The 24,211-nt window shown below is 36.2% G+C and overlaps 1 protein-coding gene across 1 annotated transcript in view; it reads left to right on the top strand.

Moving 5' to 3' along the window:
• Nucleotides 1-24,211, top strand: part of LOC148951354 (uncharacterized) — a 162,255-nt gene that overhangs the window by 31,831 nt on the left and 106,213 nt on the right. Inside the window, exon 3 of the mRNA XM_089090814.1 lies at nucleotides 22,097-22,259. Coding sequence (XP_088946940.1) covers nucleotides 22,097-22,259 — 163 coding nt within the window. The remainder of the gene's footprint in view (nucleotides 1-22,096; nucleotides 22,260-24,211) is intronic.

Below are 24,211 nucleotides of genomic sequence, written 5' to 3'. Positions count from 1 at the left end.
GTTTTTATGGAAGGGATGGTTGTTTAACTTCAGAAGAGGCTCAGTCTTTGTCCCTAAAAAAGATTAGTGCAATATAAAACGAACAGTAATTAATCAAAAAAACTTTTTGCACCAAATAAGTTTTTCAAAAAAAGAGTAAAGAACTCCATTAAACCAAAAATGAATAAAACAATAGAATCAAATAATCTACCAAGCATATAGCTACCACAAATCAAAATCAATAAATAAATGAAACCCAAAACAAACAGAAATTAAAATAAGTCAAACTCAAAACGAGCAGAAATTAGTCTGAGTAGGGTTCTAAACCCTATGCCTTCTAAAAGCTGGAATATAATTTGTAATTTACTGAAACATTCTTATAAATGTTTTCGATTTTATAACTTTAAGAAATAAAAAATTAATTAAATATTTTAAGGAATAAACATCAGCATATGTATATTAAACTGATAATGCACATTTTTTCAGTAAATTCATTTGAATTTTTTTTAGTAAAGCTCAAATTATATTCTGGCTCTTAGAAAGCATAGGGTTTAGAGCCCTACTCAGATTAATTTTTTCTCGTTTTGAGTTCGACTTATTTTAATTTCTATTTGTTTTAGGTTTCATTTACTTATTAATACTGATTTGTGGTAGTTGTATGCTTGGTACATTATTTGATTCTATTTTTTTCCATTTTTGGTTTAATGGAGTTCTTTACTATATTTTGAAACACTTATTTTGTGTAAAAAGTTTTTTTGATTAATAGATGCAAATATCCGTCTTAAAAAGTTAAAAATGACTTACAAAATTAAGAAGTTGTATTAGTACAATGTAAATAGTATATAAAAACCTATATTCTTCAGTGCTAATCTTAAGAGAGGTGTCTCAATAAACTATAACTTTTTGGTGATGAGTATTTTGGTGAACCCATTTATATTACTATTTGCATACTTCATAATGAGCTCTTGATTTTCCGTTTACTTTCCCTTTGTTTCTTTTTTATGCTAAAAAAAAAAAAAAATTCAACTAAAAGTAGGGTGCAGTATTAAAGCTTAAAAGGAACAGAAGTTATTTATGTATAAGGGGGCTGCCCCCTCTTGTACGTCTCGTTCGTTATGCTGGAGTTTTAGGTACTTTAAAAACACCTTCTCTTCTAATTCAAATTTGGAAGTTTTGTTGGTACTAGGCAAATAGTATATAAAGACCTTCAGTGGTAATCTTAAGAGAGGTGTCTCAATAAACTATTGCTTTTGGTGATGAGTATTTTGGTGCTTCAGCAATCTTCTTAAAGAATTGGGAAAGAAGTCAAAATTTAGCTTCGATAGCGAGAGGCAGAGGAGGTGGCAGCCCTCCTCATATATAGAATAACTTCTGTTCATTTTAAGTTTTAATGCTGCTAGTTACTTTCAGTTAAAGAAAATTGTTTTACTTATTTTATTTCAGGTAGTTTTTCAAATCATGCCGGGAAATACACTTTCCCCCTCCGTGGAAAATTCACCCAGATAAATTCGTTTCCCAGAAAATACTCCCTGTGAAAAATCCCCTGCGCAGAAAATCCCCCCTTGAAAATTTTTTCACAGATTTCACAATAACAACTACTATACGTAAACCATGGACAAATAGCATAACTTGCAGCTCTTTACTCAGGGACTATGGGGGGGGTCATGTCATCCCCAGAGGCTTATTTATTGGACCTTTCCACTATACTGAACAAAATGGCTGTCTTAAAATTTTGAACGGATGTCTTTAGAGAAAAAGGGGTATGTGAGGGGAGCTAGTTACCCTTCAGTCTCTTTGGTCACTTAAAAAGTGTACTAGAACTTTTGATTTTCACTCGAATGAGCCCTCTCCTGATCTTTTGGGACCATTGGATCAATACGATAACTTTTTGGGAGAAAAATAAATGCGCATCCGTAACATTTCTTCTGGAAAAAAATACAAAGGTTTTCTAGATTGGATCTAGAAATTTTTACATTAGGGTTCTCTGATATGCCTGGCTTTTTGGGGATGTTTCCCTCTTTTCGAAAATCAGGCAAATTTTCTCAGGCTCGTATCTTTTTACTTGTAATAGTAAACTCAATGACTTTTATTTGTTTAGAATCAGAATAAAAAGCCAATTTTGTTGATATATTGATTGTTATCAAATTCCTTTTTTAGAGTTTAGGTTACTACTGTGCCGATTCGCTCCTTACAGTAGAATGGCCTTATTGACTCCGACGCCCACAATACCCCTTCGAATCCCGATCCGGACACTTTTTTTTAAAAATTCCGACGCCCACACCAAATAAGAGCATAGCCTCCCTAGGGAGACTGATTACGTAATGGGGTCAATGACCTAAATTTCCAAGTGTGTCAACAACAACAACATCGACCTTGACATTCACTGAGAGCGTGCACTTACAACACCGGTACGAACCACGTGGTTTATGGTCCATATATGGGCATAGAATACTGACTGGGCACCAAATATGGGCATGGAGTCATAAGGGAGAACACGTGGTTAATGGGGTCAATGACCTAAATTTCACAACAACAACATCGACCTTGACATTCGCTGAGAGCGTGCACTTACATCAACATCGACCTTGGAACACCTGTGCTGTCGACCTCAATTCACCTATCATGAATCAATAATTCCCCTTAGAAACAACAAATTAATTTCCCTTTCTTGACAGATCAATCAATCAATGACATCATCTGTCAGACTTTAAAAATTTTCGCCTAGAAACGATTCTCCAGGAATAGTTCCAAGTCATTAATGTCTTTGCCTCGGAAACAACTCTTTTTGTCGAACTCCAAAGGATATTAATAACCAAAGGCCATGGAAACAATTAGGCAAGAAGCATCTTAGCGATGAATTGTTTTAGCGCGCGAAAAGGTTTCATATTAATTTGAAATGTTTTAGCGCAGAGATGCCAATAACAAAGGAACACGCTGAATATACGTTTAGGGATTATTTGGGCGAAACCGTTTTAGACAGGTTATGGAACTATTTCGGCGTAACGGTTAGAGACATTTTAAAAGATGATTTTAGGAAAGATTTTAGAAGAGAATTTAATGGTGAAACTCTGTGGTCGTTATAATACACGAGTTTCATTTGAACAGTGTTGTGAGGTCCTCTAACCCAACCCCAAAGGGTTCCAATCCTCCTACCCCAACCCCGAAGGAACCCCCGGTCCTCAAAGGCCCCCCAAGCTCCCAAAGGCCCTCCACCGGTCCCCAAATGTCCCCCAGGCCCCCAACTGCCCCCCGGACCCTCAAAGGCCCCCCAAGCTCCCAAAGGGCCACCGGCGCCCAAAGGCCCACCCAGACCCCCAAATGCCATCCCCGGCCCCCCAAAGGCCCATCGAGCTCCCAAAGGACCAACGGGGTCCCAAAGGCCATCCACCGGTCCCCAAATGTCCCCCAGGCACCCAAAGGCCCTCCCTGTGCCCCTAAGGCCCTCCCTGTGCCCCAAAGGCTCTCCCCGGCCCCCTCCTCCTCCTCCTCCCTCCTCCTCCTCCCACCTCCTCCTCCCCTTCTCCCCCCTCCTCCTCCTCCTCCTCCCACATCCTCCCTCCTCCTCCTCCTCCTCCTCCCTCCTCCTCCCACCTCCTCCTCCCCTCCCCTCCCCCTCCCATTCCCTCCCCATTTTTTATACTTTTTTTTGTGCATTGAGACACAGAACGACCCCCTCCCCCCGGCCCCTCCCCCTCCAAAGGTCTGATTTTTTCAAAGTTCATTTTGAATTTCTTTCATTGAAATGCAAGAGTTGGAATATTTCAGTAGTGTTTGGTTGTGGTTTACCTTGTCACAGTTACATTTTCTTGATTTTTCAAAGTTCATTTTGAATTTCTTTCTTTGAAATTCAATAGTTGGAATATTTCAGTAGTGTGTTATTGTAGTTTACCCTGTCACAGTTATATTCAAATAATTTTTCAAAGTTCATTTTGAATTTCTTTCGTTGAAATGCAAGAGTTGGAATATTTCACTAGTGTTTGGGTGTGGTTTACCATGTCACAGTTACATTCAATTTATTTTTCAAAGTTCATTTTGAATTTCTTTCGTTGAAATGCAAGAGTTGGAATATTTCACTAGTGTTTGGTTGAGGTTTACCTTGTCACAGTTAAATTTTAATGATTTTTCAAAGTTCATTTTGAATTTCTTTCGTTGAAATGCAAGAGTTGGAATATTTCAGTAGTGTTTGGTTGTGGTTTACCTTGTCACAGTTACATTTTATTGATTTTTCAAATTTGATTTTGAATTTCTTTCGTTGAAATGCAAGAGTTGGAATATTTCAGTAGTGTGTTATTGTAGTTTACCTTGTCACAGTTACATTTTCTTGATTTTTCAAAGTTCGTTTTGAATTTCATTCGTTGAAATGCAAGAGTTGGTATATTTCACTAGTGTTTCGTTGTGGTTTACCATGTCACAGTTACATTTTCTTTATTTTTCAAAGTTCATTTTGAATTTCTTTCTTTGAAATGCAAGAGTTGGAATATTTCAGTAGTGTTTGGTTGTGGTTTACCTTGTCACAGTTACATATTCTTTATTTTTAAAAGTTCATTTTGAATTTCTTTAATTGAAATGCAAGAGTTGGAATATTTCACTAGTGTTTGGACGTGGTTTACCTTGTCACAGTTACATTCCCTTAATTTTTGATAGTTCAGTTTGAATTTCTTTCGTTAAAATGCAAGAGTTGGAATATTTCAGTAGTGTGTTATTGTAGTTTGCCCTGTCACAGTTACATTACCTTAATTTTTCAAAGTTCATTTTGAATTTCTTTCGTTGAAATGCAAGAGTTGGAATATTTCACTAGTGTTTGGTTGTGGTTTACCGTGTCACAGTTACATTCCCTTAATTTTTCAAAGTTCATTTTGAATTTCTTTCGTTGAAATGCAAGAGTTGGAATATTTCAATAGTGTTTGGTTGTTTTTTAAAATGTCACAGTTACATTACCTTAATTTTTCAAAGTTAATTTTGAATTTATTTCGTTGAAATGCCAGAGTTGGAATATGTCAGTAGTGTATGGTTGTGGTTTACCTTGTCACAGTTACAATTTCTTGATTTTTCAAAGTTCATTTTGAATTTCTTTCATTGAAATGCAAGAGTTGGAATATTTCAGTAGTGTTTGGTTGTGGTTTACCTTGTCACAGTTACATTTTCTTGATTTTTCAAAGTTCTTTTTGAATTTCTTTCGTTGAAATGCAAGAGTTGGAATATTTCAGTAGTGTTTGGCTGTGGTTTACCTTGTCACAGTTACATTTTCATGATTTTTCAAAGTTCATTTTGAATTGCTTTCGTTGAAATGCAAGAGTTGGAATATTTCAGTAGTGTTTGGTTGTGGTTTACCTTGTCACAGTTACATTTTCTTGATTCTTCAATGTTCTTTTTGACTTTCATTAGTTGAAATGCAAGAGTTGGAATATTTCAATAGTGTTTGGTTGTGGTTTACCTTGTCACAGTTACATTTTCTTGATTTTTCAAAGTTCATTTTGAATTTCTTTCATTGAAATGCAAGAGTTGGAATATTTCAGTAGTGTTTTGTCGTGATCTACCTTGTCACAGATACATTCTCTTGATTTTTCAAAGTTCATTTTGAATTTCTTTCATTGAAATGCAAGAGTTGGAATATTTCATTAGTGTTTGGTTGTGGTTTACCTTGTCACAGTTACATTTTCTTGATTTTTCAAAGTTCATTTTGAATTTCTTTCGTTGAAATGCAAGAGTTGGAATATTTCAGTAGTGTTTGGCTGTGGTTTACCTTGTTAAAGTTACATTTTAAAGATTTTTCAAAGTTTATTTTGAATTTCTTTCGTTGAAATGTAAGAGTTGGAATATTTCAGTAGTGTTTGGTTGTGGTTTAGTTTGTCACAGTTACATTTTCTTGATTATTCAAAGTTCTTTTTGAATATCATTCGTTGAAATGCAAGAGTTGGAATATTTCAGTGGTGTTTGGTCGTGGTTTACCTTTTCATAGTTACATTTTCATGATTTTTCAAAGTTCATTTTGAATTTCTTTAGTTGAAATGTATGAGTTGTAATATTTCAGCAGTGTTTGGTTGTGGTTTAACTTGTCACAGTTACATTTTCTTGATTTTTCAAAGTTCATTTTGAATTCCTTTCGTTGAAATGCAAGAGTTTTAATAGTTCAGTAGTGTTTGGTCGTGGTTTACCTTATCATAGTTACATTTTCTTGATTTTTCAAAGTTCATTTTGAATTTCTTTCGTTGAAATGCAAGAGATGGAATATTTCAGTAGGGTTTGGTTGTGGTTTAAATTGTCACAGTTACATTTTCTTGATTTTTCAAAGTTCATTTTGAATTTCTTCAAAATGAATTTCAAATGAATTTCTTCAAAATTCAAAATGAAAATTGAATTTCTTCAAAATGATTTTGAAAAATCAAAAAAATGTAACTGTGACAAGGTAAACCATAACCAAACACTACTGAAATATCCCAACTCTTGCTTTTCAACGAAAGAAATTCAAATGAGCTTTGAAAAATAAAGAAAATGTAACTGTTAAAAGGTAAACCATAACCAAACACTACTGAAATATTCCATCTCTTGCTTTTCAACGAAAGAAATTCTAAAAGAGCTGTGAAAAATCAAGAAAATGTAACTGTGACAAGGTAAACCACGACCAAACACTTCTGAAATATTTCAACTCTTGCTTTTCAACAAAATAAATTCAAAATTATCTTTGAAAAATCAAGAAAATGTAACAGTGACAAGGTAAGCTACCACCAAACACTAGTGAAATTTTTCAACTCTTGCATTTCAACGAAAGAAATTCAAAATGAACTTTGAAAAATCAAGAAAATGTAACTGTGACAAGGTAAATCACGACCAAACACTTCTGAAATATTCCAACTCTTGCATTTCAAAGAAAGAAATTCAAAATGAACTTTTAAAAATCAAGATAATGTAACTGTGACAAGGTAAAACATAACCAGATACTTCTGAAATAATACAACTCTTGCATTTCAACGAAATAAATTCAAAATGAACTTTTAAAAAATCAAGAAAATTTAACTGTGACAAGGTATACCATAACCATACACTAGTGAAACATTCCAACTCTTGCATTTCAACGAAAGGAATTCAAAAGGAACTTTGAAAAATCAAGAGAATTTAACTTTGACAAGGTAAACCACAAGTAAACACTACTGAAATATTCCAACTCTTGCTTTTCAATGAAAGAAATTCAACATGAACTTTGAAAAATCAAGAAAATGTAACTTTGACAAGGTAAACCACAACCAACCACTACTTAAATATGCCATCTAGTTCTTTAAAAAGAAATAAATTAAATAATAAATTTTAAAATTAAATAATCTTTAGCTTATAAAAGTTAAACCATAACAGCACTCTACTTAAATAGACCGACTCTTGAATTTCAACGAAAAAAATTCGTAATGAAATTTGAAAAATCAAAAATATGTATCTTTGACAAGGTAAACAACAACACAACACTACTGAAATATTCCAACTCTTGTATTTCAATGAAAGAAATTCAAAATGAACTTTGAAAAATCAAGAAATGTAACTGTGACAAGGTAAACCACTACCAAACACTACTCATATAGTCCAACTCTTGCAATTCAATTAAATAAAATCAAAATGAAAAATTGAAAAACAAAAAATAGTAACTTTGACCCTTTATACAATAAACATACACAACTGAAAGATTCAAACTCTTGTATTTCAACGAATGAAATTCAAATTTAACTTTGAAAAAAAAAGAAAATGTAACTTTGACAAGTTATACCACAACCATACATTACTGAAATATTCCAACTCTTGCATTTCAATGAAAGAAATTCAAAATGAACTTTGAAAAATCATGAAAATGTAACTGTGACAAAGGTAAACCACAACCAAACACTAATGAAATATTCCAACTCTTCCATGTCAATTTAAGAAATTCAAAATGAACTTTGTAAAATCATGAAAATGTAACTTTGACAAGGTAAACCATAAACAAACACTACTGTAATATTCTAACTCTTGCATTACAACGAAAGAAATTCAAAATGAACATTGAAGAATCAAGAAAATGTAACTGTGACAAGGTAAACCACAAGCAAACACTACTGAAATATTCCAACTCTTGCATTTCAATGACAGAAATTCAAAATGAACTTTGTAAAATCAAGAAAAGGTAACTGTGACAAGGTAAACCACAACCATACACTATTGAAATATTCCAACTCTTGCATTTCAACGAAAGAAATTCAAAATAAACTTTGAAAAATCATGAAAATGTAACTGTGACAAGGTAAACCACAACCAAACACTACTGAAATATTCCAACTCTTGCATTACAATGAAAGAAATTCAAAATGAACATTGAAAAATCAAGAAAATGTAACTGTGACAAGGTCAACCACAACCGAACACTACTGTAATATTCCAACTCTTGCATTTCAACGAAAGAAATTCAAAATGCACTTTCAAGAATCTTGAAAATGTAACTGTGACAAGGTAAACCACAACCAAACCCTACTGAAATATTCCAACTCTTGCATTTCAACTGAAAGAAATTCAAAATGAACTTTGAAAAATCAAGAAAATGTAACTGTGACAAGGTAAACCATAAGCAAACACTACTGAAATATTCCAACTCTTGTATTTCAACGAAAGAAATTCAAAATGAACTTTGAAAAATCAAGAAAATGTAACTCTGACAAGGTAAGCCACAACCAAACACTACTGAAATATTCCAACTCTTGCATTTCAACGAAAGAAATTCAAATGAACTTTGAAAAAACAAGAAAATGTAACTGTGACTAGTTATCCCATAAGCATACACTACTGAAATATTCCATCTCTTGCATTTCAACTAAAGAAATTCAAAATGAACTTTGAAAAATCAAGAAAATGTAACTGTGACAGGGTAAACTACAATAAAACACTACTGAAATATTCCACTCTTGCATTTCAAAGAAAGAAATTCAAATGAACTTTGAAAAAATAAAGAAAATGTAACTGTGACAAGGTAAACCACAAGTAAACACTACTGAAATATTCCAACTCTTGCATTTCAACTAAAGAAATTCAAATTGAACTTTGAAAAATCAAGAAAATGTAACTGTGACAAGGTAAACCACAAGCAAACACTACTGAAATATTCCAACTCTTACATTTCAACGAAAGAAATTCAAAATGAACTTTGAAAAATCAGGAAAATGTAACTTCGAAACTGACAACAACAACAAAAGAATACTTAAATATTCCAACTATTGAATTTCAACTAAATAAATTCAAAATGAAATTTTAAAAATCAATAAAATTTAACTGTGACAAGTTAATCCACAAACAAACTCTACTGAAATATTCCATCTCTTGCATTTCAACGAAAGAAATTCAAAATGAACTTTGAAAAATCAAGAAAATGTAACTATGATAAGGTAAACCACGACCAAACACTACTGAAATATTCCAACTCTTGCATTTCAACGAAAGAAATTCAAAATGAACTTTGAAAAATCAAGAAAATGTAACTATGACAAGTTAAACCACAACCAAACACTGCTGAAATATTTCAACTCTTACATTTCAACGAAAGAAATTCAAAATGAACTTTGAAAAATCATGAAAATGTAACTATGACAAGGTAAACCACGACCAAACACTACTGAAATATTCCAACTTTTGCATTTCAACGAAAGAAATTCAAAATGAACTTTGAAAAATCAAGAAAATGTAACTGTTACAAAGTAAACCACAACCAAACACTACTGAAATATTCCAACTCTTGCATTTCAAAGAAAGAAATTCAAAATTAACTTTGAAAAAAAAAAGAAATTTAACAGGTTACACGGTAAACCCCAGCCAAACACAACTTAAATATTCCAACTCGTGCATGTCAACGAAAGAAATTCAAAAAGAACTTTGAAAAATCAAGAAAATGTAACTGTGACAAGGTAAACCACAACCAAACACTACTGAAATATTCCAACTCTTGCATTTCAATGAAAGAAATTCAAAATGAACTTTGAAAAATCAAGAAAATATAACTGTGACAAGGTAAACCACAACCATACACTACTGAAATATTCCAACTCTTGCATTTCAAAGAAAGAAATTCAAAATGAACTTTGAAAAATCAAGAAAATGTAACTGTGACAAGGTAAACCACAACCAAACACTATTGAAATATTCCAACTCTTGCACTTCAACGAATGAAATTCAAAAAGAACTTTGAAGAATCAAGAAAATGTAACTGTGACAAGGTAAACCACAACCAAACACTACTGAAATATTCCAACTCTTGCATTTCAACGAAAGAAATTCAAAATGAACTTTGAACAATCAAGAAAATGTAACTGTGACAAGGTAAACCACAGCCAAACACTACTGAAATATTCCAACTCTTGCATTTCAACGAAAGAAATTCAAAATGAACTTTGAAAAATCAAGAAAATGTAACTGTGACAAGGTAAACCACAACCAAACACTACTGAAATATTCCAACTATTTCATTTCAATGAAATAAATTCAAAATGAACTTTGAAAAATCAAGAAAATGTAACTGTGACAAGGTAAACCACAGTCATACACTACTGAAATATTCCAACTCTTGCATTTCAACGAAAGAAATTCAAAATGAACTTTGAAAAATTATGGGAATGTAACTGTGACAAGATAAACCACAACCAAACACTATTGAAATATTCCAACTCTTGCATTTCAACGAAAGAAATTCAAAATGGACTTTGAAAAATTAAGGGAATGTAACTGTGACAAGGTAAACCAAACACTACTGAAATACTCCAACTCTTGCATTTCAACGAAAGAAATTCAAAATGAACTTTGAAAAATTAAGGGAATGTAACTGTGACAAGGTAAACCACAACCAAAAACTAGTGAAATATTCCAACTCTTGCATTTCAATGAAAGAAATTCAAAATGAACTTTGAAAAATCAAGAAGATGTAACTGTGACAAGGTAAACCGCAACCAAACACTGCTGAAATATTCAAACTATTGCATTACAAGGAAAGAAATTCGAAATGAACTTTGAAAAATCAAGAAAATGTAATTGTGACATGGTAAACCACAACCAAACACTAGTGAAATATTCCAACTCTTGCATTTCAACGAAAGAAATTCAAAATGAACTTTGAAAAATCAAGAAAATGTAACTGTGACAGGGTAAACTACAATAACACACTACTGAAATATTCCAACTCTTGCATTTCAACGAAAGAAATTCAAAATGAACTTTGAAAAATCAAGAAAATCTAACTGTGACAAGGTAAACCACAACAAAACACTACTTAAATAGTCCAACTCTTGCATTACAATGAAATAAATTAAAAATGAACTTATAAAAATCAGGAAAATGTAACTGTGACATGGTGAACCACAACCAAACACTATTGAAACATTCCAACTCGTGCAATAAAATGAATGAAAGTCAAAATGAACAACGTAAAATTATGCGCCTGAAACTGTGACATGGTAAACCGCAAACTAACCCTAGTGAAATATACCAACTCTTGAATTTCATCGAGAGAAATACGAACTGAAATTTGACAATTTAAGGGAATGTAACTGTGACAGGGTAAACTACAACATCACACTACTGAAATATTCCAAATCTTTAATTTAAAATAAATAAATTCAAAATTAACTTTGAAAAATCAAGAAAATGTAACTGTGACAAGGTAAACCACAACCAAACACTACTGAAATATTCCAACTCTTGCATTTCAATGAAAGAAATTCAAAATGAACTTTGAAAAAATCAGACCTTTGGAGGGGGGAGGGGCCGGGGGGACGGGGTCGTTCTGTGTCTCAATGCACAAAAAAAAGTATAAAAAATGGGGAGGGAATGGGAGGGGGAGGGGAGGAGGAGGAGGAGGAGGTGGGAGGAGTAGGAGGAGGGAGGAGGTGGGAGGAGGAGGAGGAGGAGGAGGTGGGAGGAGGAGGAGGAGGGAGGTGGGAGGAGGAGGGGGAGGAGGAGGAGGAGGGGGCCGGGGGAGGGCCTTTGGGGCACAGGGAGGGCCTTTGGGGCACAGGGAGGGCCTTTGGGTGCCTGGGGGACATTTGGGGACCGGTGGATGGCCTTTGGGACCCCGTTGGTCCTTTGGAAGCTCGATGGGCCTTTGGAGGGGGCCGGGGATGGCATTTGGGGGTCTGGGTGGGCCTTTGGGGCGCCGGTGGCCCTTTGGGAGCTTGGGGGGCCTTTGAGGGTCCGGGGGGGCAGTTGGAGGCCTGGGGGACATTTGAGGACCGGTGGAGGGCCTTTGGGAGCTTGGGGGGCCTTTGAGGACCGGGGGTTCCTTCGGGGTTGGGGTAGGAGGATTGGAACCCTTTGGGGTTGGGTTAGAGGACCTCACAACACTGTTCATATGAAACTTGTGTATTATAACGACCACAGAGTTTCACCATTAAATTCTCTTCTAAAATCTTTCCTAAAATCATCTTTTAAAATGTCTCTAACCGTTACGCCGAAATAGTTCCGTAACCTGTCTAAAACGGTTTCGCCCAAATAATCCCTAAACGTAAATTCAGCGTGTTCCTTTGTTATTGGCATCTCTGCGCTAAAACATTTCAAATTAATATGAAACCTTTTTGCGCGCTAAAACAATTCATCGCTAAGATGCTTCTTGCCTAATTGTTTCCATGGCCTTTGGTTATTAATATCCTTTGGAGTTCGACCAAAAGAGTTGTTTCCGAGGCAAAGACATTAATGACTTGGATCTATTCCTGGAGAATCGTTTCTAGGCGAAAATTTTTAAAGTCTGACAGATGATGTCATTGATTGATTGATCTGTCAAGAAAGGGAAATTAATTTGTTGTTTCTAAGGGGAATTATTGATTCACGATAGGTGAATTGAGGTCGACAGCACAGGTGTTCCAAGGTCGATGTTGTTGTAAGTGCACGCTCTCAGCGAATGTCAAGGTCGATGTTGTTGTTGTGAAATTTAGGTCATTGACCCCATTAACCACGTGTTCTCACTAATGAGTCCATGCCCATATTTGGAGCCCCGTCAGTATTCTATGCCCATATTTGGACCATAAACCACGTGGTTCGTACCGGTGTTGTAAGTGCACGCTCTCAGTGAATGTCAAGGTCGATGTTGTTGTTGTGAAATTTATGTCATTGACCCCATTACGTAATCATTCTCCCTAGGGAGGCTATGCCCTTATTTGGTGTGGGCGTCGGAATTTTTAAAAAAAGTGTCCGGATCGGGATTCGAAGGGGTATTGTGGGCGTCGGAGTCAATAAGGCCATTCTACTCCTTACTTACAGTTCGTTACCATAAATTGTTTGATTAGACCTAACTATGAGTTGAAATTAGCTCTCCAACAATAAGATCCCTTGAAGTGTTGGAGCCATTGTGATCCATGGGCCAAATTTTTCGAGTGACACAAGTTTTTCTCCAGAAATTCGTTGTTTTTTTTTACAAGATACAGCGATAAATCATATATGCTGTATACTAATTAGTATGAGTTGTTGTATGTTGTATCCACGTTTTGATTTCCCATTTGATGGCTCTGTGCAATTTCCTGTGTTTATTGAGATTCTTGGGGATGGTCAGCTTTCAGATATGAAAACGAGCCTCAATTAAAAAAAAAAGATGAAACATAACTTTAAATCTTATGACACTTGCTATCTTCAGCAAATGTTTTAAGGCAACTAGAGTGGACTCCCCCTCCCCCCCCCCCAAAAAAAATGACGAAACGAATGATCTAACTGATAATCCCAGCCACTTTTGATTGAGATCCGATAAGCCATTCTAATTGAAATGAGAAGAATGTAAACACTCAAAACTACAACTATTAGCTAGCTTTAAGCGGTTTTTCTGAGGGTTTTTCCGCCGTAAAATTGTTAGTTAACAATGTTAGCTAACAAAAATTTGTTTGAACAGCGGAAACAGAATTGTTAGCTAACAGAAATAGTTAGTTCACAATTCGCAGAAACATGATATTGGGCAGGAAATTCAAACAAAAATTCTGACTAAGATAGGGTTGCTGTGAGTTTATTTTAGCTTGATAATACCCAACTGACACCAAAGCTTTGAAATTAAATTAATAGAATATTTCAAAGTGTCCATATCGTATAGAAAATAAATATATAACTATTAATGCCAGCAAGTGAAACAAAGGCACAAAACATTTTATTAATTAGCAAAGTATATTGAATTTAGGCGAAAATTAAAACACCAGTGCTTAAGTTTTCCTAAAGTAACTGTTTAGTGCATTTACATAAATTATCCCATGTATGGAGGAAGTGGATCAACCTAGTAAAAAATATAATTTGATTACAAGTGAAATTGTTATATTTTTGGTCATATCAAATTGCTATGACTACATGGTAATTTCGTTGTTTTCCTATTTTTTCAATGGAAGAATTGATTTTTTTTTTCACTGAGATTACCAGAAAAGATATTTCTAAAAAACTAGAAGGGGAAAGGAAGAAAAATAAGAAATAGAAACAGTCCTCGATTCTTTATCAGTATTGTAAGCATAAAAAGTACCCATCTTGCTTATTTTTGAATATTTCGCTTTAAATTCCCCAACAATTTCCTTCAACAAGCATTCGATTTGTTAGAGAAATCCTCTAACAATGTTAGCTAACAATTTTCAGTTGGACGACGGAAAAACGATTGTTGGGAAAAATGTTAGCTAACAGTTTTCTGTTGGACGGCGGAAAAACCCCTATAGTGGACTTCTACCTGCCCACTTAGTAACTAGGCTGACGGCAAGAGATTTTGGAACTCATTTCCTCCCCTTTCCCTACTGGAGTTAGATTGGGCACAAAATCTAAGACTTCACAACTATGTGTCTAGTTCTTAATTTCTGCCTAATTTTGTTACGATGTGATGTCATTTTATGGTAGATACTGATGAAAAAAAATTGGGAACCACTTTCTTCCTGTCTTTCAGAAGTCGAATTGACAAAACAAAAAATCGTAAAGAAGAGAGAAATGAGGGCAATAACAGCCAGTGAAAAACAGAAGAAAAAGTTATGCAAAAATTTCGGTTGAGACCTCCGCTCAACCGTCCTCAGTGCAGAATAATATAAAGAAAATGCTGATAAAAATCCAAAGGACAATATAAAAGCCAAATCTCAAAATAAACACTGACACTAGAATAAACACCCCTTTCGAAGTAACGATAAAAGGGTAACTCGAAAGGTCCACACACTGAAAGTGTGTGGAACTTTTATCGTTAGTTCGAAAGGGTCCTTATTTTAGTGTCAGTGTTTATTTTGAGGTTTGCTTTTTATACTGTCCTTTGGAGTTTTATCAGAATTTTTTTTTTTTTTTATTATTCATCACTGAGGACTGTCAACCGAAATATTTTAATAATATTTCTGTTACTGCTGCTACTCTTACTACTATACTACTAATGCTACTACTCCTACCACAGCCACGATTATTACTGCTATCGCAATTACTTTTCTATTCTGAGTACTATTAAGGCTGAGGATATAAATGTGAAAATCGCAGAGAAATGTTCAGAGGGAAGTTGAACTAAATCAAAACGCACTATGTGCATAATGAAAGTCAAAAGGGCATATCAGCAATAACTTAGGAACGGCTTAGCGTGGCCTACCAAGTTGAAACTTCCAGGGCATAATGAGGGTGTGTTCAACCAACCAAAAGGCGATATGTCCATGCTGCTACTGCTCCTACTGTTACTAGGGTATGAAGGTGACAATTTCAGTGAATTTTGAAGGGGAAATTGAACTAAATCAAAACGCACTGTGTGCATGAAGTTTGTCAAAAAGGCGCATCAGAATAACTTAGGAACAGCTTGGTGTATAAATCTCAGGGCTTGTTTTGGGGTTTGTTGAACTAACCTTAAGGCAGTGTTTGCATGCTGCTGCTACTACTTCTACTACTACTACTATTACTGATACTACTGCTATTGTTAGTACTACTGCTACTATTACTACTACTAAAGCGGAAAGAATAAAGGTGAAAATTTCGGGAAATGTTGAGAGGAACAGTATGCATATATCGCCTTTTGGTTAGTTGAACATTCCCCTCATCATACCCTGGAAGTTTCAACTTAGTATGGTAAGTCGTTCTTAAGATTTTGCTGATGTTCCCTCTTGACAAATGGTATACACAAAGTGTTTTGTTTAGTTCAACTTCCCCCTCACCATTTCCAGCGGTTTTCACCTTAATATCCCCAACCTTAGTAGTAGTCACCTTAGAAATATTAGTTATAGTAGCAGTAGTATTAATGGTTGTGGTATGAGTATTCGCAAAGCAGCCTGGCCGTATGCGAGACAGCTGAGCTCGTCCTCGGCCGTAAATCTGCAGAAGACAAGCCATGGATTACCCAGGAGATTATTGATATGTGTACCGAGAAACGAACTCTCCAAAACAAGCAAGATCGAGAAAGCAAGGATAGATTCAAAAACCTTAAACGTCAAATTGAGAAGAAAACCCGCCAAGCACTAAAAGACATGATTATTGAAAAATGTCGGCAGTGTGAGGAGGACTCCCGTAGGGGTAACTCACACCTCATGTTCAAACGTGCTAGAGAGCTGACAAACCGCAAGGAAGCGAAGTGCCTCGATCTGTTAGATAAAAATGGACACAAAATCACTACTTGTGCCGGAATCCGAGATCGCTGGAAAGAATACTTCCAGGAAAAGCTTAATCTCACAGTAAACCCAGATCCTGAAGTGCTTCAAAAGTTCCCAGCACACAGAGATGAGAAACCACCCCCACCACCCTTAAGGTCAGAAGTAGAAGCCACACTCAAATCCCTCAAGTCAAATAAGGCACCCGGAATAGACGGTATACAGTCAGAACTGATAAAAGTGGAATCTGATATCGTCGTTGATGTGTACCACAAAATAGTAACAGCTGTATGGGAAATAAAATACTTCCCTGAGTCTTGGTCGAAATCTGTCATAGTGCCCTTGCACAAGAAAGGATCTAAAAGTAACTGCTACAACTACAGACCCATATCGCTTACTTGCCAACCAGCTAAAATCCTTACGAAAATTCTCCTTGATCGGATCAGAAACCTGACAAGACACGTAATCCCTGAATATCAAGCTGGCTTCCGTCAAAACCGATCCACCATAGACCAAATTTTTGTGATAAGACAGATTATGGAAAGATACCTGGAGTTCGGGAAAGAGCTATACCAGCTGTTTATCGATTTCAAACAAGCTTTCGATCTAATTTGGCGAGATGGCCTATGGCACATCCTGGCACACTACGGTATTCCCACTGACATTATTGACATTATCAAGAGCATTTACGAGAAGTCGAGAAGCATGGTGCAGACCAGCGAAGGCTTTACTGAGGAATTCTCAACCTGTTCAGGAGTGCTGCAAGGATGCCTACTCTCCCCCACTCTGCTCTGCCTATTCCTGAATGCTGTACTGGCACTGGTGCCCAGTGACACGGGAGCACTCATGAGTGGACACCTCTTTGACTTGCTTGCATACTCCGATGACATTAATCGCCTAAACGAACGACTAGAGGAACTGCAATCAAGCGCTAACGATATTGATCATGCAGCTAGTTCCTTTGGGATGGAAATCAATGCTAACAAGACAAAAGCCATGAAGGTAACGCGGCATATAGATACAGGCCTTCAACCCAGCAAATTTATGATCCAGGGGGAAGAGATCGAGTGGGTTGACCATTTCGTTTACCTAGGAAGTGAGCTGACGTCCACAAACGACTCCTCAAAAGACATTAAACGACGCCTCGCCCTTGCCTCAGCAAGCTTCAAGTCATTGCGATCGATCTGGAAAAACAAACATCTGTCGCTGAAACTAAAAGCATGCCTTTTTCGAGCTCTTGTGGTTCCAGAAGCAACGTACGGAGCAGAGACATGGAACCTGAAAGTAGAAGACAAACGCCGGTTGGCGGCCTTTGAAACAAAATCCCTCAGGAAGCTTTCTGGCATCATCTACCTTGACCGAATATCAAACGAACAGCTATTGTCTTCGCTCAACTATTCCCAGACCATCATGCAGACCATCCAGCTTCACAGCTTCGATGGTTAGGCCACGTTCAGCGGATGTCCCCAGCCCAACTTCCAAAAAGTGCGTTTGAAGGAAGGATTGATGTCTTCCGGCCAAAAGGACGACCTCCCAAGCGCTGGAGGGAAAACTTTCCCAGCCATCCCCTGTCTGTACTCCTTCGGACTGCAGCGAACAGGGAATCGTATAAGAAGCTTTGCCATAGTTCTGTCAGAGGAGAAGCCCCGAGTCGGCCAATCCGGCCGGATGGGAGTTAAGTAAGTAAGTAAGTAAGTATGAGTATTAGCAGTAGCAGCAGCCTGAAAATATTGTCTTTTGGTCAATTGATCACCCCTCTCATCATTCCATGAAATTTCCAACTTAATACTCTAAGACATTCCTGAAACGCGTCCTTTTGACAAACCGCAAGCACATAGTGTGTTTTGATTTAGTTCAACACTCCTCTCAACCTTCCCTGAAAACTTCATCTGATTGACCACGGAATTTTTTGACACAAAAGGTGAAACGTGCACTCCTTTTCCGATAACAAATACTATATGCACACAACTGATGAACTCGCATCTTAGAACTCCTGCCCCAAGGGCTGTTTAGGGGGGGGGTCGTCCCCAGAGACATAGTTTTTGGACCTTTAAACTATACCGAACAAAACAACTATCTCAAAATTTTTATCTGATGTCTTTGGGGGGACAGGTCCGTGGGAGGGGGCTGGTTGCCCCTCAATTACTTTTGACTCTTAAAAAGGGCTCTAACGTCCAACTTCCTATCGAATAAGTCCCTTCCGAAGTTTCTACGATAACTCCTTCCATAAGAAGTGCCTTGGTGAAAAAAAAAAAATATATATTGCCCACATATATCTTTACATAAACAGCGCTATTGTGCTACCTATGATAACCAGAATTCTCTTCTGGTAGACGTCCTAAAGACAAGAATTTAGAAACCTCTGTCTCCCTATAAGGGCCAAATTGGATCCAGACCCCCCAAATAACACAACCAAGTAAAAAAATACACCTTGCTAAAATACCCTTGTACACCTTACCTAAATATAACCTAAAATTCACCCTCATCAATTCCTCGCTCTTTGCGTTAAAGTTTGACTATGTGTTCCGATTCTGTAAGAATGACTCCTGAAACACAAGGGCCGTTTAATTAAATAAGAATCTCTTTCAAAAGTACAAAAGAACTTTAGCCAGAACAGCGGAGGAGGAGGAGGAGGGGAAGGACTGAGGAGGGGACAATCCCAAGATAAACGAAATGATATATGTCCGTTTTAAGTTTTAATGTAGCTCCTTACTTTCAGTTGAATTTTTTTTTATCAAACGGTTCGTGGTAGCAAACTGTAAGTAAGAAGCGATGTGGCTCAATAGTAACCGAAACTCTAGGGAACAGAGTCTTGATAACAATAGATACATCATAAGAATAGAATTTTGATGCTTATTCAAAGTAAGTAAAATTCATTAAATTTAACGGTACCATCAAAAGTTACGAGCCTGAGAACATTTGCCCAATTTTTGAAAAAGCGGGAGAAACACCCCAAAAACATCAAGTGATCTTAATGAAAATCGCTCCATCAGATTCAACCCACCAGGGAACCCTATTGTAGAGGTTTCAAGTTCCTATGCATAAAAGTGCGAAATTTTGTATTTTTTGCCCGAATAAAGATCACTTATACGTGTTTATTTGTTTCTTGTTGTTTTTTCATCCAGGGCTGATCATATCGAACCAATGATCGTAGAATATCAGCAGAGGGCTCATTTGATCGGAAATCAGAAGTCCTAGTGCCTTTTTTAAGTGACCAATAATGTTGGAGGGAAGCTAGCCGCCTTCCCACGGTCATTTTTTCCCAAAGTCGCCCGATCAAAATTTTAAATAGCCATTTTGTTCAATATATTCGAAAAATCTTATAGCTGTGTCTTTGAGGATGACTTAATCCGCCACAGCTCCAGGAAGAAGGGTTCCAAGTTATGAACTTTGCCCATTGTTTACATATAGCATTGGTTACTGGAAAATATGCATACGTTTTTAGGGGCGATTTTTTAGTGGGGGGGATTTTTCTAGGGAGGATCTTTCCATGGAGGAATTTTTCATGAGTGAAGAGATTTTCCATGGAGGGGGAGCCAGATTTCTCAGTATTATTTAAAAAACTATCAGAGATTAAATAAAAAAAACATGATTTTTCAACTGAAAGTAAGAAGCAACATTAAAACTTAAAATTAATAAAAACGAACGCCCGCTCGTCAATATTACGCTGTTTACGCTAAAGTTTTTTTTTAGTACTTTTAAAAGACCTATTTGTTCTTACTAAATGACCTTTGCTATTCAGGAGTCATTCTTAAAGAATTGGGACAAAATCTGAACTTTAGCGTAAACAGCGAGGTATTGACGAGGGGGCACACCCCTCTTATACGTAATAATTTATGTTCGTTACGTTTTAATGTTGATCCTTACTTTCAGTAAAAAAAACCTGATTTACTTTCAGTTTTTTTATTTAATCTGTTAATGAAACGCTCAGGTACGATTAATGCGCTCAAGAGTGGCCGGCGTTTGCCCCCTTCCCCTGGCGATTACCCTCCCCCCCCGGAAAACACCCCCCCAGAAAATAGCACCCTCGCCCACGAAAAATACCCCCCTCCCGGAAAATACCACTTGCGGAAAATACCCCCCGGAGAATACCCTCCGCGGAAAATACCACCTGTAGAAAATAACCCCCCCCCCGTGGAAAATAAGGCTTTCCAAGAATTTGAGAATTTTATTTGAGTTTTATTTTTTAATTTCCGTAGGGGGAAGGAATTTTGGTACTTGTGTACCAAAAGTACACAAGTAACAAATTCGAGAACACGTCGGTTTTTTCGTTTAGTTTCTTCGTTACTTTAGAAATAAATTTGGGCTATAGATTTGCACATTAGGGGGGTGGTGGTAAAGTATAGCGGGTGTTCATGCATAATGGGTTTGGTACAATTATTCTGCATATTAGATAGATAGATAAATAAGTGTATTTTAAAGCCAACTATACGGCTATGGACACAGTAAAATAACATAAAGGAAAGACACAAATAACATAAACTTTGATCACCGATCATCATAAAACACTTAAATGAAACACTACATCAACCTAATAGTAGTAGCCTACTTAATACTTGTAAAAACGGTCATTGAAAACGAAAACATTTAAGACTTGGAAAAAACACTTAAATATAACACTACACTTACTTTATACTGGGATTTTTTTTTTCTTATATAACAAAATTTCCAGACACCTCGCTATTCTTCTGTAATTTTTTAGTAGCCATATACCTAGAAAGAATTTTTTTTCTGAATTCAAAGTATCTAAATACTTTACCCCCCCCCCCCCCTATGTGCAAATATATAGCCCAAATTATATATTTCCCATATATTCTGTCACTTGTCTTGGTCTTGTCCCGCGTTAAGCTGAAAAAAAAAACTAACGAAGAAACCGGATTTGTTCTCGAGTTTTACACAGCGCAAACTTGAGTGAGTTGCCCATAATACACCAGTACCAAAACTCCTTCCCCCTACGGAAATTAAAAAAATAAAACTCAAATAAGATTCCCAAATTTGGAAAGCCTTCTTTTCCATGGGGGGGGGGTATTTTCCGGGGCGTATTTACCGGGAGGGGGGAGTATTTTCCGTTTTTTCCGCAAGAGGGAAGGGGGTATTTTCTGGGGGGTATTGTCCGCGGGGGGGGGGGTATTTTCCGTGGAAGGTATTTTCCGGGGGTATTTTCCACGGGAGGTATTTTCTGGGGGGTAATTTCCAGGGGGGGGGGGGTAGTTGCCGGGGGTGGGGGTAAACGCCTAGAACCGCGCTTAATATTTATTAATAGTTTTTGATACGTGTTTGTATATGATTGCCGGTAATTCTTAAGGGAGATATGAGTTCTTTTGAACCAATGAGATCCATTGACTCAATATTTCTAAGATGTTAAAACCTGACAAAAAATAATTGGGGTACAAGTATTACGCTTAATATGACAATATTCCTTAGTGAAAATTTTTATCTCTGAAAGCAATTCTGACACCTCCATTGGAAGGGAATCGGAATTTTGTTGAGAAGGTTGAAGATTCATAACACTGCTCCTACTTCTTCTGTATAAAAAAGGGTTTTATATTATGGTGGAAATATACATAATCAAATGATTTTAGATATTAGAGCTCATGAAAGAAGTATCTGTTGATTTCGATTGCGACGACGATTCAAGTGACGTTTCTGGCTATCATTCCGATTCCGATTCGGTTATCATGATGGCAACAGGCAACTCACCTTTTATAAGCAAAGCAGCTCGTGCAAATTTCTTGACTCGTTCAGGTAATATATTTCTGTTTGTTTATGTGAACTGTAATTTGAGAAAAATGAAGCAATTTCTCAACCTACTTCTCCCAAATCTACACTCTGGACTCGCACCTGGTCGTAACTTCCTGGCCGATGGTTCTCAGATATGCTTAACTTTGTTCTGTACTTATCGTGACTCTGGCTCATTTTGGTGTTCTTTTTTTCTCCTTTTCAATATATCATGTAAATTTTCTTAACCTAAGAATTTATGACCCAAACTAAGAAATGTCATCGAGCATTGTAAGCATAAGGCACCGATTCGCAATTTTTCTTCAACCTTCAACCTTCTAGTTATACTTCTTTACAAACCAAACCTAGTCTGTATTATTAAACCGTATTAACAAAATTTATTCCAATTTGGCGTCTGTATTATTAAACCATATTAACAAAATTTATTCCAATTTGGCTCTTTAGTCTCTTATCAGTTCATATGCTTTTTGTTTTAACTTAAAAGGAGAGCCAACAAGTTTCATAGCGGGCTGGAATTCCCTTTTCTGCTGAACTGAGTGATTATAAAAATGAAACAAAATAAACACAAAAAATCAATATTATGTAACTGTATTATGTAACCCTATACTCAAAATCGTAATCAAATCCAGACAGTTTTCCTTTTTTAGGATATCTCCCCTTCCTTAACGACTCGTTTTTTAGTCTAAAAATTTCTGGTGCTTTTGAAAGTACTTCATATTCCCTTCAAAGTTCTTGAAGAACTGGACAGAAATTCAAACTTTAACGTAAAGAGCCGGTGCTTAAGGAGAGGGCTGCCCCCCCCCCCCAACAAAGATGAAATAATTTTTGGTCGTTTTAAGGTTTGATGTCCCTCTTTCTTCCATTTGAAATAATTTGGTATCTTTATTTGATTTACGTACGTTTGTAATACCATACCAAGTATTACCCTAAATTTGAGAAGAGCTGTCACCCCACGCTTCCCACTCGAATCAGACTTGTTATATCAAAAACTAACTTTTGGACAGCTGTGTCTTAAAAAAATGAGCTCATTTAGTGGATTGGCTTTACGACGTAAGGTGTAATTACCAAAAATAAACTTTCCTCTCTGGAATAAAAGGATATATATATATATATATATATATATATATATATATATATATATATATATATATATATATATATATATATATATATATATATATATATATATATATATATATATATATATATATATATATATATATATATATATATATATATATCTCAATCAGTCTTTATTGAGAGTTCGTTGTGGGAATACCTTATTTTTAGATATTAAGCTTTCAATAAACTAAGGTTCCAACCTGTTTCCCTACTGACATTTATAGTCGGATCATTTTATTTACTTGCTATTGACATTTTTGCTAATTGAATTTAAATTCCCTTGGGATTTAGTGACTTAGTAAGCACTGAGATTCAGACAGAACGACTTAATTACCTTAGAGGATTGTACTATTTGTATAGTACATATTTGTGCATAGCAGCGATACTGATAACATATATTAGGCAATAAGCAGAAGAGGGGAGGGTTCCTGCCGCAAGTGCCGTATGTACCTGCCGGTATTTAGTTACCCTTAAATTGCGGGGAATTGGTGAGCGGGTCCCGACGCTTCCCTTGTTCCTAGTATTGTGTGACCCAGTGGACTTCGGCTGTTTTTGTGTGAAAGTGATGACTGAAAAGCTGGTACCCAACCCAGTTCTGAACTTTTTGAGCAGATCACTCACTGAAGGGGTGAAATTTGATCAGATTGTGAAAAGCGCAGTAAACTATTTCGAACATGATACAATCATACAAGCTAAAAGACCTTTCACAGCGAGTTGGACATTCAAAGCCAGATGGTTTCGTATGCGAAATATTAGAACAACATTACTAACATGTGAAAGTCGTTAGTTTTTGCAGCAAAGCAAAGTATCCCAAACTAGAGATTTGTTATATTTAG

The sequence above is a fragment of the Artemia sp. Qi Xiang Cuo genome, chromosome 6, assembly GCF_049724085.1.
Source record: "Artemia sp. Qi Xiang Cuo chromosome 6, ASM4972408v1, whole genome shotgun sequence".
NCBI lineage: Eukaryota > Metazoa > Arthropoda > Branchiopoda > Anostraca > Artemiidae > Artemia > Artemia sp. Qi Xiang Cuo.
Note: the sequence above shows the minus strand (reverse complement) of the source record. Positions and strands in the feature narration are given on the sequence as shown.